The sequence below is a fragment of the Phascolarctos cinereus genome, unplaced genomic scaffold (genome assembly GCF_003287225.1).
Source record: "Phascolarctos cinereus isolate Bilbo 61053 unplaced genomic scaffold, phaCin_HiC Scaffold_9;HRSCAF=440, whole genome shotgun sequence".
In the NCBI taxonomy this organism is placed as follows: domain Eukaryota; kingdom Metazoa; phylum Chordata; class Mammalia; order Diprotodontia; family Phascolarctidae; genus Phascolarctos; species Phascolarctos cinereus.
In genome coordinates, this window is record NW_027556402.1 from 112419829 (window position 1) to 112438027 (window position 18199).

An 18199-nucleotide genomic window follows, 5' to 3' on the forward strand; every position below is an offset into this window, starting at 1 on the left:
TTCCTTTTTACATTTCTCTTGACTCCTATATTTGTGTTTCAAAGTTTCTATACCATTCTGGTCTTTAGGACTGGTAGGAAGTGTTCTCCATTTCATTAAAAGTACATTTTCCATTAGTAGATTCTCCACCAGTTTACTTAATTCTGTATTTTCCATGTTGTTTATTTTTCTGTAAGGTTTTTTAAAAAACAGAGGATATTAAAATCTCTTGTCACTATTATTTTGTTTATATCTTGTAATTCAGGTTTTTTTCCCTTTATATATTTAGATGCCAAAGCATTTGGAGCATGTAGATTTGATATTGGTTTGTTATCTGTGGTCCTTTCAACATAATGTAGTTGCTTTGTCTCTTTTTATGTTTTGAATTTTTTGTTTTTGCTTTTTCCAACAGCCTGATTATAACTCCTGCTTTTCTTGAGTCACCTGATATATAGTAAATTTTGTTCCAGCAACTCATTTTTCATCTGTGTATATCTTGGATTTTTAGGTGTTTTTCTTGTAAATAATAGATTGTAAGGTTTTGTTTTCTTATCCAACCTGTCATTCTTTTTCCATTTTACTGGATTTATAAACCTATTTTTATTTAAAGTGATGAGAGGTTTATATTTTTACCATTACTCTCCAATTTTTTTTTAAGTTAGGATTTCCCCTTGTTCTTTGTAAATACTGTACTTTGTTTCTTAATCTACTTTAAGGCAACTCTGTTTCCATAGACTCTCTTTCCATCATTGGCTGACCCCATCACCCCTCTTAATAAATTAAGTTTTGCTTGACTAAGTTTCTTTTTCTTTCTCACTTTTCTAATTATATAATTCTTCCCCTTTTCCCCCCCTCTTAGTTAGTAGTTAAATAAATCCCCCTTCCTTTTCAACTTTTGTTTATTAGGAGGCCTTTTTTTCCTTCTTTTTTTTCTGTACCCTTTTTAAAAAGGATTTCTTTCTCTCATGTATTTCCTTTTCTGTTATAGACTTTTTAAAATCTGATTAATCATCCTCATGCTTGTTTATTCCTTCCTTAGTAGATGTTTTCCTGGATAGTACTTAATTCCTGTAATTAAAGTTTCTGATGTATCTATTTTGAGTTTCCTCCTCTAAACCATTTCTGTGTTATTGTCTTGTAGGTATTTCCTCTTCCCTGCTTTTTTCCTGTTACTCTTCATTCTTTCAAGTGCCTGTAAGAGATAGCAAGGATGGAAGTATTGCCCAGTGGTAGAATTTCCTTTACATATAATTACAAAGTTCATTATTATACATATCCTTGCCCCGCCCTCTCCTTCCCACTTCCATGATCCTTTCCCCCACATTTGTCATGAAATCTCCTTCCTATGTCAATGCTTCTCATTCTTTTGGGTATTGGTTAACCTCAAGAGCTATGATTCCTTTTCTCCTGAGGTGGGATTCTATTTCTGGGGGCATAACACTCTTGGTCTCTTTAAGCACCAAATCCAAATAGATTATATTCATTTAAAGGCCCCATTTCCTGTTACAGAATATCTCTCTCCTCACATGGAAATGTTCTTCAGTGTTGCTACTCCCAACCACTGAATTGAGATTTTCCTTTTCTTTACCCCTGTTTTAATCGCATCTTTTCCCACCTCACCCATTCTGCTGTAGCATGTCTTCAGTTTGAGAGACTACGGGAGTTATTATTGATTTACTTAGGGTACATCACACAACCCCCTCTATCCTCTTACTTCCATTTACCCATTTATGCTCATTCTCATTCTTCAGTTTTGTCTCACAAAAGAACATTGATTGATCAGTAAGTCAGAGCATTATGAGTTTTAGTCCAAGATGATTCAGGCCTATTTCTCCACCTTCTATTTATTCAAGTTGTCTCCTTGTATATGTTAGGGGGAAAAATCTCTTAATAGTTCCTCTTGTTATCTTGTTATGTTGTTATTGTTAACCCCACAGATGGCTGTCTCTTTCTGATTTTTTCCCTTTTCCTCCCCCTGGGGACAGTTTATTTCGCTTACTTGTGCCTTCCTTCATTACTATATTTATCTTTCTTTTGTTTCTGTTGTCTGGGGTATTTGCAAAGCAGTAAAGTCGTGACTTGCAAACTGAAGGTTTGTGGGAACTCTGCCTCAAGCAAGTCTGTTGGTGCCATTTTTCCAACAGCATATGCTGACATCATATTTGTATCACATTTTGATAATTCTTGCGATATTTCAAACTGTTACAGTGATCTGTGGTCAGTGATCTTTGATGTTACTATTGTTAATTGTTTTGGGGCTCCAATGTTATGTGTATTCTGACTGGCCCACCACTGACTTTTCAGGGAATCCCCATTCCCTGATATACAGCAATATTGTAATTAGGCCAATTAATAACCTTACAATGGCCTCTAAGTGTTCAAGTGAAAAGAAGAGTTAATCTATGCAGCAGACTTCCGTGTTGTCTCATTTTAAGAAATTGTCACAGCCACCATCCTGATTAGTCAGCAGCCATCAAGGTTGAGACAAGATCCTCTGCTAATAAAAAGATTACAGTTTACTGAAGGCTCAGATGATGGTTAGCAATTTTTTAAGCAATATTTTTAATTAAGGTATAAACTTTTTTTTTTGACGTAATACCATTGCACACTTAGTAGACTATAGTACATTGTAAACAACTTTTATGTGTACTGGATAACCAAAAAATTCATGTGACTCAGTTTATTGTAATATTCACTTTATTATGTAGTGGTCTGAAACTGAACCTGCAGAATCTCTGAGGTATGCCTGTAATCTATTCATGTCTTTTTCCCCCCCTGTTTTGTTTTTTTAGGAATGCTTGCCTTTCTTTTCTTGAATGTCTATCTTTTTTGATGATTAAACTCAGGCTTACAGGATATGTCACTTTGTGTTGCAGCTTGAATTCTTTTGCTCTTTGGAACACTATCTATTCCCCTTTGCAGTTTCTGGTCCAGAATAGTCTTGGGTTATTCAAATTTCCTTTCTTTTATGTTGAAAGTTTCTCCTGGTCTCTTGCAGAATTTGTTATTTTTTCATTGGCATTGTTAAATTTCACTGCTTTGTATCTTGTCTTGGAGTTTTCAGCATATTTCCCCCTTACCCCCCACCCCCTTTTCTAGAAGTGATCTGTGTATTCTTTTAAAATAACACTTTATTTTCTGAGTCTAGGAGATCTGAACGGTTATCTTTTATTATTTCTTACATTATGGTGTTCAGATTTGTTGACTTGCTGTCATTTTTTTGTTAGACCTATGATCCTTTAGTTGTCTTCGAGATCAGTATCTTTTTCTTGCACTGTATAGAGATCTTATTTTATTTTTAACATTGGTGCTTTTTGCTTTTCTTTTTCCAGATTGTCCTTAGCTTCTGTCTTTGCATTTCCAGTCATTTATTTTCTCTTTTGTTTCTTTGGAGAGTTTTGCCACTGTATATTCAAGTTTTTCTTTTCTGCCAGTTATTTTTTCTATACAGGCCATAATTTATACTTTTCACAATTCTCAATTCTCTCTTGGACCATTCAGGCCATCTTGTTGTGATTCCATACTGTCTCTCTCTTTTTAAAAATTTTTTTTTGCTAGACAGTGGGGTTAAGTGACTTGCCCAGGGTCACACAGCTAGTAAGCATCAAGAGTCTGAGGCCGGATTTGAACGCAGGTCCTCCTGACTCCAGGGCCCATGCTCTATCACTGTGACACCTAGCTGCCCCAGGACCGTACTCTCTTGAGAATTCACAGAACTCTTTCCTTATCAGACATTGATTAATGTTACTTTGTTTTGCAGTATTCAGAGATTTTTGGACTGATTTTGGTGCCCTGGAGGCTATCTTCCTTTCTTTTGTTAGTATCATCCCAATTTATTTGTCTGCTTGTCCTCACAGTCTTAAACTGCATTTTCTTTCTTCTGAAATCACTTTTTTTCTAATTTCTTTCCCCTCTTATGGCAGATCTCCCAAGGGCCATACTTAGAACTGTCTCTGCCTCCTTCCATATTGAGCATTTCATTTTTCACCTTGTCTTTCCTGTGCTTCCATGTCCTCCTAAGAGCCAATGTCTGTGTGTTTCTGTGTATACAAAGTTAAATTCTATTGTTGCCACAGAATAGTGGGGTGAGGAAAAGGGCAGGGGGGTGTGCTGGCAGAGACTACAGCTGCAGCAAGAGAATTTGAGAGCAAAAGACTAATAGGTCTTGTTTGTATAGCCCTGCCAGAGTGTGGAGGAGGGGATTAGGGATTAGCATTCTCTGCTGTTATTTCATATAAGGTTCTTGGTATTTTAGCTCCTGGACATAACTGCAGAGGTTTTATATGTCAGATAAAATTCTTAGTTTGGAGAGTTTTGAGAAGTCTTCTTTTCTATTTCATTAGAGTAGCCCTCAAGTTGTTGATCTGTTCATTCTCATTCAATTTATATGACTGATCTACCTTCTTTTCCAAGCTACATATTTCATGGTATCATAATTTAATGTATACTTAGCTCTGTATCATTTGCTCTTATTTCCTTCATTATTGTTTTATTACTTTATGGCCTATAAAAGACGCATTATTATTTTTTTATCTGTTTTTTTGTATGATCCATATATTCCCCCAGTATGTGATCAGTTTTTGCAAGAGTACCATAATATGCTAAGAAATATATATATATATATATTCTTTAATATTCCATCTGCTATGTGAATATAGTCTCAAGTTATAACAATTGTTTACAAAATGCATAGATAGAATTTCCAAGGTTTTTTTCTTACTCTTACAGTAAGATGTTATTAACTATATTTGAGAAATATAGGGTTAATATCAAATGTTTGTAAATTTTTAAAACTGGGATAGACAGTCATCAAGTCCAGCCCTTTCATTTTGTAGGCAAAGAAACAGGCTGGGAGAATCACAGAAATTTTAGAAAATTTAATATTGATGATATATTAGAGTCCTTAATTCTAGAGAAAAGTAGACTGATACTGGGGGAGATAAAGTCACTTGAGTAAAGCTGTACATCTGCTTAGTGACTTAGAGCCAGAATTTTATATTCTTATTTCCTGACTTATCCTCCCTTGCTACCAGGATATAGATGGCATTTCCAGTTATGAGGAATTTAAGAAATGATTTATTATAGTTTCCTATAAACTAAGCAATGAGAAAATATAATTAAATATTCTAACTTTTTCTTCGTTATTAAACCTGAAAAGGCATTTAGGTCTCTTTGTAATCTGCCCATATTCTTTCTTTTTAGAATAGTGAAAAATGACCACACCAAACAAGACACCACCTGGTGCTGACCCTAAACAGTTGGAAAGGACTGGGACAGTACGTGAAATAGGTTCACAAGCTGTTTGGTCACTCTCATCCTGTAAGCCAGGTAAAGATAATATACTTTGTTCTGCAGCAGTTATACTTCCTTTTCTTTCTGTACTGAATTTAAAACTTTTTGTATCAGCAGTGAGAATGACATTCATTATATAGGTAGCTAAGGTGCTACCCTCAGAATATTGCAACAGAGGAAAGTCTTCATTGGGTTGTTGGATACTTTTGAGGGATTTATAACATGAGTGGCAGTTGCACAGACTATAAAGTATCAAGAGGTTTTGATACACACCAATGGAATGAATATCTACTAGACTCAGATCATGGATCTACATAAGTATGACATCAAACTCTGTTGAGGGCCGATCTTAAGAGTCTGATAAGGGTTTAAGATCCAAGGCAGAGTTTGACCTCTGCCCAGGCTTTTACCCAAAAGGGCGCAATGATTAAGTGGTACGGCTCTCCAATTCCTTCCTGATTAGGAGGCTCCTGAGACATTCCTTCTCACTCTTTGAACCTTAGATTTACATATTCACTCCTCTATGCAGGTGGTGCCAAGGCGCCTGGGAAAACCTTGGAATTTACAGCCCAATCTAGGAACCCTGATAAGGAGGAAATTCATGATTATCACATCCTCAGCAGATATTCTGGGGAGTATATCACGGGGAGGACCCTTTGAAGTTAGGCTAGATTTTTTCTATATATCCTGTACCCTCAGATGAATAAACTGAGTCAGTAATTCTACTCCGCCTGGCCCATGTCACAAGTTATTTCATGCCTCTCTGTTCGGTGTACAATCTGGTTGCGGGCAACAAAACTCTCCTATAAAATTTACATGGTGTTTATATTACTTTAGTAATGTAAGGCGTTCCATCTTATTCTTGTTTCTCCCACCTCAACTGTACTGGTATTGGTGAATTAGACAGAAGTGTCCATCGGCCTAGGGGTATTGCTTCCCTTGCTACTATGGAGGTATTGAAAAAAGATAACAGCTTTGTTTTTGGAAATCATGACATGATCACTTGGAGATCTTGCAGTAGACAAAAGGTAGATTAGATTCACTGTTGCTTTGCCAAATTTCTAGCTTCATGTAATGTTGAACTATGACATGCAATGGGTGGTGCTCCTAGTTTTGTATGTTAGGTTTTGTTGTTAGTAAAAGATTGAGTAGAATGAATTATATAATTACCATCATCTTTAGTTGCTAAGAATTTTTTTGGGTCAAACTTGTAATTTCATTGGTATCAGGATCTACCAGTGAGGAAACTCCTTCTACCATGATAGATCAGGATCTGTTCCTTAACTTATAGGAATTCTAGGTCCCCTTCCCATTTTTTGGTGACTTTATTCTTTTTATTCTTTTATATTTTATCTTTTCCTAATTACATGTAAAGGTAATTTTTAACATTCATTTTTCAGTGACTCACTCCCCTCATAATTGTTTCCTCCGGTAGAGATTTCCTCTGTGTACACTTGTTCTTATCTAGCTGTTTTTCCTGACTGTTTTCTTTATCACAATTTCTCCAGCTTCTATAAAGCATATCTGGGATTGTGATGATATACTCCAATTGTGGTGTCTCTACTAGTAAAAAAAAGTTTGTTTTAATTATCTTTACAAATCTTATTGATTCTGTTCATAATTCTCTTTCCATTTCTTCCTTAATATCTTCAGTGTGACTTTGTTTAATTGGATCTCCTATCAACTTTATTTAAACTGATTTTACCTTCCAGTGCTTCCCTATTTTATGAGGTGATAGCTGCTTATGATTTTCTATCATGCTTTTCCATATGAGGTTGTTTTCTAAACCATTGTTGCCTTAGGCTGCAATTTCTCTCTGACAAGCTAGTTGAGTGTTTTGTGATAAAGTCACTCTTTCAACTCTCTGGTGTCCTTATAATGACAGCTGATTGAAAATAATGGAGCTTCTCTGCTAATTTATTGTAGTCTTTATGTCTTTTGTTCAGTCTATATCCTATACTTCAAATGCTTGTTTAAATAGGTCAGGTTGGAATTTTAATTGCATTCCTTATCTTTTTCGTATTTTATTTTATGAGCTTTATATTACTTTTTATCATTGCTCTTACAACTTGGTGGTCTAATACCACAGTAAGATAATTCGGGAATGACTTCTCCATTAGTAATGAATTGTTTCCTGTCACAATACAGTTAATTTCCTTTTTTTGTGGTGTTATTTGGTGTTCACTGTGTCTGGTACTTTTTGTTTCTTTTATTCAATTAAATATTCACTATATGTAGGCATGAGGCTTGTGTGTATTTTACAGGGCATTTGTTTCTCAGGTTCCTTATTACTGATCCATGTTTTCCTTTTTCTTACCATCCTCACCTATTCCTACCTTTCCATTGATGTCACTGAAAATTAAAGCCTATATTGATTTAATTTGGCAGTTCCTATTGAGTTCTTTGTAGAATTAATGCATTTCTTTATCCTGTGCGACAGAGGTTTTTGCATAAATTACATTTTTTTTTTCATGGTAGTCATTTTGCAAATACTTTTTAGGAGCTTTCAGTATGATATGACGAAATGTTCCATGAAGTGATTATTTCTTGTTGCCTTTGAGCATGTAATAAAACCAACTCCACTAACTCCTTTAGTTGTTTCTCTGTGGAGAACTGATGAACCCTCCTGTCATTTAACTCAACTTCCTACTTTTTCTGGTTCTGTTTAAAGAATGTCAGGATTAATGATTCATTTTCCCTACTGTTCATTGGTCATTGGACAAGGGTCTTACAAATTATATGATTATTAGCACATTTTGATCCAGTTTTTACAGTTTTGCATCTCTGCCAGAGGCTTGTTCTATCTGTGTGTGTGTGTGTGTGTGACATGACAGCGCAAGTGGACAGTGAATGGAGCCCAGAGTGAAAGAGGAGAAGAATATGCTGGGTTGACCTCGGGAATTACAAATCTCCCTTAAATATCTCTAGTCTTTTTCAAGAAACAAAGGCACATTCTTTAAAAATTATATAAAATTATTTTAAAATATCAATATTTTAAAATGTCAATATGAAAATACTTTGATAAATAGCTTCCAGTTATGGGGCACTACAGTCTCAAGAAGTAAAAATGAATAGAAACATGCTAGGTATAAGTGGATACAAGACAATTGTAAAAAACTGTAGTAGAGTGTATTGTCAGAGAGACATATATTTCAGAAAGCATTTAATGTGGTTCCTGTCATAAGAGCTAAGAGATAACTACTAGGCAAACGTGTGTTCTGCTGATATCCTTGTGAAAGCAAGAGAAGGTGAAAAAGGCACCCAGCACTTTTGGCTTATAGGAGGACATGAATAAAAATCACATGGTATAGGCAGACGTAGATAGCTATAGATATAGATAGCTGTAGATATTGATGTTGATATCTGCTTTGTTGTAGGGGGAACATCCTCATTGAGATCACAGATCCAGTTGAGTATTTGTGTTTCTTTAGTGGCTTTTGTAATCCGTGGATTGTCATAATAGGTGTTCGCTAAATTTAATGTTACCAACTTTTCCACTGTTCACTAGAAAAATTATAATGATTATGAAATACAACCCTGTCTTTAGCTTTGGCTAGAATAATTTTCCTGAAGGTGATATTTCCTACCACTTAAAAATGCATTTTTTATTTTTTATGTGGCTTGATGGACCTGATATTTACATTTTTACATTCTGTTGATGTTGACTTAGACTTCTGAATTCATAATTGAGAGTCAGGTGGAGTGGAAGGACAACTCTTTCTGGAAGCAGAGGACCTAGGTTCAGATTTCACTTTTTATAATTACTTCCACAGTCACATTGAAAAATTAATTTCATTTCCTAGGGCTTTGGTTTCCACATCTTTAAAATAAGAAGATTGGACTAGATTCTCTCTGAGGTCTCTTGTAGCTCCAGAGCTCTGATCCTGTAACCAGTTTTAAATTTATGAAACAATTGAACTGATATTTTTAAAGTAAATTTTTGTTGAGATTGTTGACATATCATCCAGATTCCCAGGGTTATCTCTTTTCCCCTCTCAAAGAACCATCCCTTATAAGAAAGAAAAAAAAAGTGTGGTGAAACCAAGCAACATATTAAAAATGTGTGACATAAGGGACAGCTAGATGGTGCAATGGATAAAGCTCCTGCCTTGGAGTCAAGAGGACCTGAGTTCAAATCTGGACTCAGACACTTAACATTTACTAGCTGTGTGACCTTGGGCAAGTCACTTAACCTCATTGCCTGCCCCCCCCCAAAAAAGAAAGAAATTCTCCATAGGGGCAAATAGGTGGCACAGTGGATAGAGCACTGGCCCTGAAGTCAGGAGGAGCTGAGTTCAAATCTGGCCTCAGACCAAACTCTTGACACTTACTAGCTGTGTGACCTTGGGCAAGTCACTTAACCTTATTGCCTAGCTGTACCCCCCGCCCCCCCAAAAGAAAGAAATTCTCTATAGGGGCAAATAGGTGGCACAGTGGATAGAGCACTGACCCTGAAGTCAGGAGGACCTGAGTTCAAATCTGGCCTCAGACCAAACTCTTGACACTTACTAGTTGTGTGACCCCGGGCAAGTCACTTAACCCCAATTGCTCTCTCCAAAAAATGGGAAAAAAATATGCAGCATTTTGCTCCTGTAGTCTTCCACCCCTGCAAAGAATCAGGAGAATTTGCCTTGATTTACTTTTAGTTAAAATAATTGCTTTGTCTTGTGGGTTGCTATGAAACAAATTCAGTAGAGCAAAATGCTCCCATGGGATTACCCTTCCAACAAAGTGTCTCCTGTCCATACATCAAAATCATTTAAGTTTCTTTGAAAGATATGTTAGCCAAAATAATTCTCTTCAATTCCTCTGATCCTTCAACATCAGGCAGAGCATAAAACAGGGAGATACATGATTGGCAAAGTTGTTTGTTACAGTGATGGAAGAGATCTAGTGCAGAGTCCAGGTTGTTTGGGATTTCCTGTGAATAGTGAGATCCACTAGATGATCCTGTTTGATGGCTGTGTAATGCATTGGAAAATTTCAGAGCCACCTGGAAGACATCTAGAGCCACTTAAATGGATGAAGATTGTATATTGCTCGGATTATGACATGCTTTTGAATGGATATCTGGAACAGACAATACAAATCTATAATGAGTTGGGCCCCAAGTTAAAAAGAAAAGTGGACTTGCTTACTTTTGGAGAAAATGTGTGATTTCTTTACTTCCTCTAAGTTTCCCAGAAACAAAGGACCATCTTTTCATTGGCAATGTTCTTTTAGTGTTACTGTGTGGCAATGAGAGAGACATGGAGTACAGAAGTCTCTGAAGAATTGAAAATGAATATTACATAGAAAGTAATTGAGAGATGAGTGGTAGGTGCCATCAGGCTGCAACATGTAACCAATTGAGGAACTTCAAAGAATAATAGGAGTAAAAGATGTCATTAGCAAAATGTATGATAAGAAAAAAAGATGGGCTTGGTTATAGGGCATGGGATGACAAGATGATAGAGTTTAAAGGCAGGAAAAGGGGAAGAAAGCCTCCAGTATATTAATTGGATTGCCTATGGAAAATTTTGGGGAAGACACAGACAAAAATTGCACAAAGTGGGCAAATGTGGATGTGTTGCAGTCTACCTCCTTGAAGAGAATATCCAAATTAATAAGATCACTGATCCATTTGAGTATTTGAGTGAAGTAAATAATTGTATTTTGATGAACATCTAGAAACTTAATATTGTAGTATGTCAAATAGATCATATCTTTTAATATGAAGAAACAGTAAAATTTCTTTAATGGACTCCAAATTAGTTTGGAATTTAGGATATTATGGTTGATATTTATATTGAAACTTAATATGCTGTCACTGAAGAAAAGTGACTAATCAAATTAGTTATGCAAATGAAATAAATATGATGAATATTTAAAATTTATTCAGAGAACTTTGGTACTCATACATATTAGAAATAATTATTTGAATTGATAGGCTAATTCAGGGGTGGAGAACCTGCAACCTGAGGCCGGCATATGGCCTTCTAGGTCTTTGAATGTGGCCTTTTGACTGAGTCCAAGTTTTGCAGAACAAATCCTTTTATTAAGTGGATTTATTCTGTGAAGTTTGGACTCAGTCAAAGGGTTGTACTTGAGGATGTAGGGGGACACTTGTGGTCTTGAGACTGCAGGTTCCCTACAAAAATGTGCATACCCTTTGATCCAGCAATAGCACTTCTAGAGCTATATCCCAAAGAGATCAAACCAATGGGAAAAGGACCCACATGTACAAAAATATTCATAGCAGCTCTTTTTGTGGTGGCAAAGAATTGGAAATTGAGAGGATGCCCATCAACTGGGGAATGGCTGAGCAAGTTGTGGTATATGAATATAATGGAATACTGTTGTGCTATAAGAAATGATGAACAAGCTAACTTCAGAAAAACCTGGAAAGACTTATATGGTCTGATGCTGAGTGAAGTGAGCAGAACCAAGAGGACTTTGTACACAATAACAGCCATGTCATGCGATGACTAATATTGTTAAACTGAACCCTTCTCAGCATTACAAGGACCTAAGACATCTCCAGAGGCCTCGGGATGGAAAATGCTGTCCACATTCAAAGAAAGAACTATCAAAGTCGAATCACTATCACTTATTTTTACCCTCTATTGAGTTTTGTTTCATCTTTCTGATGGTTCCTCCTATTGGTTTTAATTTTTACTTACAACTTCACTAATGTGAAAATATGTTTAATAGGAATGTAAATGTAAAGCCTATATCAGATTGTGCGCCATCTTGGGGAGGGGGGAGAAAGGGGAATAAAAATTTTCAACTCAAAAGCATATGGAAGTGATTGTTGATAAATCAAAATAAATTAATAAAATTTTTTTAAAAAGTGAAAATGAACCTCTCACTGCTGTCATAAAGCTTACATCCTACTAAAGGAAAACAGTACGTATACAAATAAGTAAATACAAAATACATGAAAAGTAAATAACAAAGCAAAAGATATTGGAGGTGTTAAGAGAGAACCCTAACAATTAGGAGGATCAGGAGAGGCCTTGCTCAGGATTTGGCACTCTAGTTAAGCCGTGAAGGGTCATAGGGATTCTAAAATAACAGCGGTGAAGAGAGTTGAGAGGTTACATCTGAGGCATGTAGGACAATCTGGCAATGTTATATTCAAGGAATAGCAAATAGGCCAGTTTATCTTGAGTGAGAAATAGGACAAATATTCAGAAGCTGTAAGAACTATTGAAGGAATATGCCTTAGGGGTTTGTTAATGCTTTCTAAATAAGAAGTAAAAGGATGCACCAAAGATCATAGGTGTGCTTCGTAAACTAATATTATGTTCAAAGACATCAATATCCTTAACATTATAGGAAACTTATCTGCCATTGGTAGCTTTTGAGCATCAGTTTTTCCCTATTCTTCAGGAACTAGATTTCTTTTATAAAAGTTTTTATAATTTTAAAAATAATTCAGACTAGTTTATGATTCGTAGTAATTAATGTTTTTTTAAAAAAATATTAATTTATTTTTAGTTTTCAACATTCACTTCCTTAAGATTTTGAGCTCTAATTTTTCTCCTCCCTCTACCCCAAGACAGCATACAATCTGATATAGGCTCTACATGTACATTTATAGTAAACATTTCACATTATTCATGTTGTAAAGAGGAATTAGAACCAATGGGAGGAACCATTAGAAAGAAGAAATGGAAAAAAAAAGAGAGACAGCAATTGATATGGTTTTACTGCATGTTATAATAATTATAAAATTTTGCTAAACTGGAGTGCTTAGAAAAATGTGGGATTCTAGTCAATTCAATTTTCTGAATAAGAAGAAACTACGTTTTGGAATTTTCCTTGTATTTTTGAAATCTTTCTAAAATGAATGATTACTTGTATATTGAGCAAAATTGGTTGTCTTTAATTAAGGATCTTTTTTTTTTTTGTGAGACAGTTGGAGTTAAGTGACCTGCCCAGAGTCACACAACTAGTAAGTGTCAAGTGTCTGAGGCTGGATTTTAACTCAGGTCCTCCTGACTCCAGGGCCAGTGCTCTATCCACCGCGCCACTTAGCTGCTCCTAATTAAGGATCTTGATTGAGCTTGTTGTCATCATTATTGGTGCTCATTATTATTGCATAATATTATGATTTTAAGAACCATAGAATTCTAGAGCTGGAAGATGCTTTAAGTGTCTAATGATCTTATTTTATACTTGAGAAACTGGTGCTTAATGAGGTTAAATATGTTGTCCAGCATCACAGGCTGCTAGTGGCGTAACTGTGGCTAGGACCTAGGCTTTCTAGTGGACAGTCCACTGCTCTTTGTCCATTATCAGGCTAGCCTCAGTTTGGACTGAATGTTAGGGTGTGTGAGCTTTTCTTTGGTAGTGTTGACAATGATAATTTGGGGAGACTTGTTTTCTAAATTCTTTACGGACTCATTTTTCTCTTATATATATTATATGTCTTTCTTCAGGTTGAGTGCTGGGAGATATTGGAGGGAATTTTAGATATGTGAGACTTCTGTTTAGTCTACATTTTACTATATTGGTATCCAATTGACTATCATATTTCTGATTCACTTTTGGAAATTTACATTTTGAGATTATAGTCCTGTTGTTGTCTTCTTTATTAGGATTTGGAGTGGATCAGTTACGAGATGATAATCTGGAAACTTATTGGCAGTCAGATGGTTCACAGCCTCATTTGGTGAACATCCAATTTAGGTAACTTTTTGTTTTTCACTTTTATGGGATATTTCAGGGAAAAGGTTATGATTTTAGTCTCATTAAGTATAAAAATGAAAACATTTAATCTTGGGATTTCTTCTGGTCAACTAGAGTGTAAATATCTTGAGGGCTTGAATACTATAGTGTATTAAATGCCTCAAACTCGCAGTTCTCAGTAAATGTTGGTTGGTTAATTTCTGGAAATTAATCTCAGAAAGTATGTTTTGCTGATGGCAGAATGCTTAGATTATTACTTCAAGCAGATCTGTAACAATTGAGCACATTCTTTAGCTATTTACAGAGCTGCAGTTTGAAAAGGAAATTTTTGCTTGGGATTCATAACAGTCTTAAGAATTGATATATTCATGTGATTGGCTGCAGTTCTGATCTGAAGAAGCATAGACAAACAACCAATTAAATTGCTCAGTTTAATATTTTTTTTAAAAATCCCATCATATTTATTTTAGTGTAGTAAATATATATATTTTAAATCTAAATATTGGAGAATGGTTATTGGTTATAACCTGAATGGTTATATTTAAAACCAAGGCTGTGGTTTAAGTTGTTACAGTTATCACGTCGTGAGGGTAGTAATTTTGTTCCTTTTGTCTTTATAGCAGTCATTTTTGGGGGAATGAGGGAGAAACTCTCCCGTCTTCTATATGGAATTCTTTGTAACAAAGGCAGTTCACACCTGGACCAACTACAGGTCCTCACCAGCAATATATTTGTGTGCCTATTTTCCAGTTTTCCCCCCAATATCTAAGTGTAGTTATGTGTAGGAAAAAAGGAAATTTTTTTTTATTTTTTTTTCTTCTGAACTTAAATGGGACCAAATAAAATAAGCAATTTCATATGCAAAATAGAACAGAAAAAGAAAACTATATGCATACCTATAGCTGTGTTTTATGAACAGCTTGGCTTTTTTCTCTTTAAGCATATAATAAAATAATAAATACGTGTTATTTCCCAAACTGTCCCATGTTGCATGTTTGTGTTTCCTACTGACTTTTGTCCTTTTCTTCTCTATGCATTTTAAAAAATGCCTCAGTGGCCCTTTTTCTGTCCTATTTTTGTAACCTTATTAATAACCACTGTTGCTCTTACCACCAACATAAGAAATAAAAATAAAACCTTTGTATCGGATAAACATAATCAAGCAGAACAACTCTACTTACTACAGCTGAAAAAGTGTGTTCTGTACTGCACCTTGAGTTCTTCACCTCTATGTCATAAGTCTTTCAAAGATGTTTGTCTTTAAGGATGTTTGTCTTTAAAATTTTTTTTAAAAATTCAATTTTATTTTCAGTTCTAAAATCTCTTTCAACCCCACCTATTGAGAAGGCAAGAAAAATAAACAAATTACAAATATATAGAGCCATGAAAAACAAATGTCTGCATTAGCCATGTTTAAAAAATAAAAAGCAAGAAAATGAGAGAAAGAGGAAAAAAATATGCTTCAGTGTACGCTCTCAGGCCATTAAATTCCCCATCTGCAGGTTGGATAAAGTGTTTTATCATGTGTCTTTTGGAATACAGTATTTTTGTTATCATATAAATTGTAATCCAGTTCTGCTAATTTTACTCTGCATCAATTCATATAATAAACCTTCTCAAATTTCTCTGAATCTTGGGATGTTATTTCTTGTAGTGCAGTAATATTCCCTTATATTCATATATCATTTGTTTAACCATTCTCCAGTTGATAAGCACCTTCTTAATTTTCAGTTTCCTGTTACTATAAAAAGATCTATAAATATTTTTATATATATGAGTCCTTTTTTTCTTTAGACCTAATAATGATCTTTTTGGTCAGAGGATATATATATGATTTAGTCATATATATTTGGGGGTAGTCATTTAGTCACATATTTTTTGGGGTATGGTTCAAATTGCTTTCTAAAATGCTTGGATCAATTCATAGGTACTATGGTAGAGCCTTAATGCAGAAATTGTCATTTCTCTTTTTATCTTGTTTGCTAATCTGATGGGTATGAGGTAGAACCTCAAAATCACTTTAATTTGTATTGCTCAAATTATGAACAATTTAGAACATTTTTTTTTGTTATGGTTGTCAGTAGCTTAGGTCTCTTCTCCCTCCTCCCCTTCCTTCCTTCCTTCCTTCCTTCCTTCCTTCCTTCCTTCCTTCCTTCCTTCCTTCCTTCCTTCCTTCCTTCATTATTATATCCTTTGACCATTTATCTATTGGAGAATGGCTCTTATTCTTATAATATTTAATCATTTCCTTATGTATCTTGGATATAAGAACTATCAGAAAAATTTGCTGCAGTGATTTTTTTTCCCAGTTACCTGCTTCTTTTCTAATTTAAGTGTATTAATTTTGTCTTTGGAGTAACTTTTAAATTGCATGTAACCAAAATTGTTTTTTGTGTTCTTTAATCATCTTTGTAATTTGGTCATGTACTCTTCCTCTGTGCACAATTGTAGTAGGTATTTGCTTCCTTCTTCTTCTAATTTGTTTGACCTTTATGTCCAAGTTACCCATTTGGAACTCATCCTCATGTATGGTGTGAGATGTTAGTCTAAACCCAATTTCTGCCAAACTAGAGCTTTCCCAGCATTTCTTGTTACTAGTGGATTCTTGCCTCAGAAATTAGTATCTTTGAGTTTATTAAATATTATGCTACTGTTTCTTTTTGCTTTGGTATGTTACGTACCTAGTTTCTGTCATTGATCTGACCTATTTATTTATCTATCTGTCTATCTGTCTATTTATTTTAATCTAGGACCAAATGGCTTTGTGGATCACTGTCATATAATATAGTTTTAGATTTGATACTTCTAAGCCTCTTTCCTTTCTACTTTTTTTCACTATTTCCCTTGATCTTTTGTTTCTTCAGATGAATTTTGTTACTATTTTTCCTAGTCCTATAATATTATCTGATGTTAGGTTTTTATGACACTGAACAAATATATTAACTTATATAATATTATGATTTTTATTATATCAGTTCAGCCTACCAAGAGCAGTTCATTTTTCTTCAATTATTCTAGCGTATCTTTATTTCTATAAAGATTATTTAATAGTTGTATTCATATAGCTTCAGTGTTGAGGTTCAGATTTTATGTGTGCCTTGGTATTTTGACTCCCAAATATTTTATACATTCTGTAATTATAGTGAATGGGATTTTTCTTTTTATCTCTTCCTTAGCTTTGTTTGAAGTAAAAATCAAAGCTGATGATTTGTGTGGGTTTATTTTATGTCCTGTTACTTTGCTTAAGTTACTGTTTTAATTTATTTTAATTGAATCTAGCATTCTCTAAATAAATCATGATGTCATATGCAAAAAAGTAAGAATTTGATTTTTATTTTTCTTTTGACCATCCTCGATTTCTTTTTTTGTCACTATAGCTGACATTCCTGATACTATATCAAATAATAGTGGTGATAATGGATAGCCTTGTGTTACCCCTGATATTATTGGAGAGGCCTCTGGTTTATCCTTATTACATGTAATACTAGCTCTTAATTTTAAATAGATACTATTTACTGCATTAAGAAAAGGGCCATTTATTCTTATGTTTGTGGGTGTTTTTAATGGAAATGAGCATCGCCTTTTGTCAAAAGCTTTTTCTGATATAAATTCTACCTGATCATAATATTTAATCTTTTTATTTCATTGCTGTAAGCACTATGCTAATATTTTATTTAAAAATTCTCTTTCTATTCAATGGGGATATTGATTGATAATTCATTTTTAATCCTTTCTTCTATGGCCTTTTCATGGAGTGATTTCAATTTCATTGTGGTCAGTAAAGAGTGTATTTAATATCTACATTTCTGAATTTTTGAGGTTTTATGACTTAATATATTATCTCATTTTTAGTAAAGGTGCCACTTACTGCTGAGAAATATGTATTCTTCCATTTTCTTTCTGTTTTTCTGTTGAGTTGGATGTATTTCCACACTACCCTATGCGGGGTTGTGTGTGTGTGTGTGTGTGTGTGTGTGTGTGTGTTTTCTAACCTCCTTTGACCTGGTTAGATGAAAGTGAGCTTCAAGGTATATTTGCACCTCTCACCCCTTCCTCCATGTTTGTAATAGTGTGTTTTTTTTTCCCCCAGGGTACTTTGATTATGTAACATAGTAATTTTCTCTTTATCTTCATGATTTTTTCCCTCCTGTATTCCTTTTCCTTCTCCCTTTTTTCCCCTTCTCTTAAGATCATTAAACATAATAAAATCATTCCTGGCCTTCAGTCTTATTCAGTACTTTCTGTTGTCCCA

The 18199-nt window shown here is 34.6% G+C and overlaps 1 protein-coding gene across 1 annotated transcript in view; it reads left to right on the forward strand.

Moving 5' to 3' along the window:
• The window catches only part of ANAPC10 (anaphase promoting complex subunit 10), a 120861-nt gene that overhangs the window by 15793 nt on the left and 86869 nt on the right, over positions 1-18199 (forward strand). Inside the window, exons 2-3 of the mRNA XM_020978287.2 lie at positions 5182-5307; positions 13857-13947. Coding sequence (XP_020833946.1) covers positions 5193-5307; positions 13857-13947 — 206 coding nt within the window. The 5' untranslated portion in view covers positions 5182-5192. The remainder of the gene's footprint in view (positions 1-5181; positions 5308-13856; positions 13948-18199) is intronic.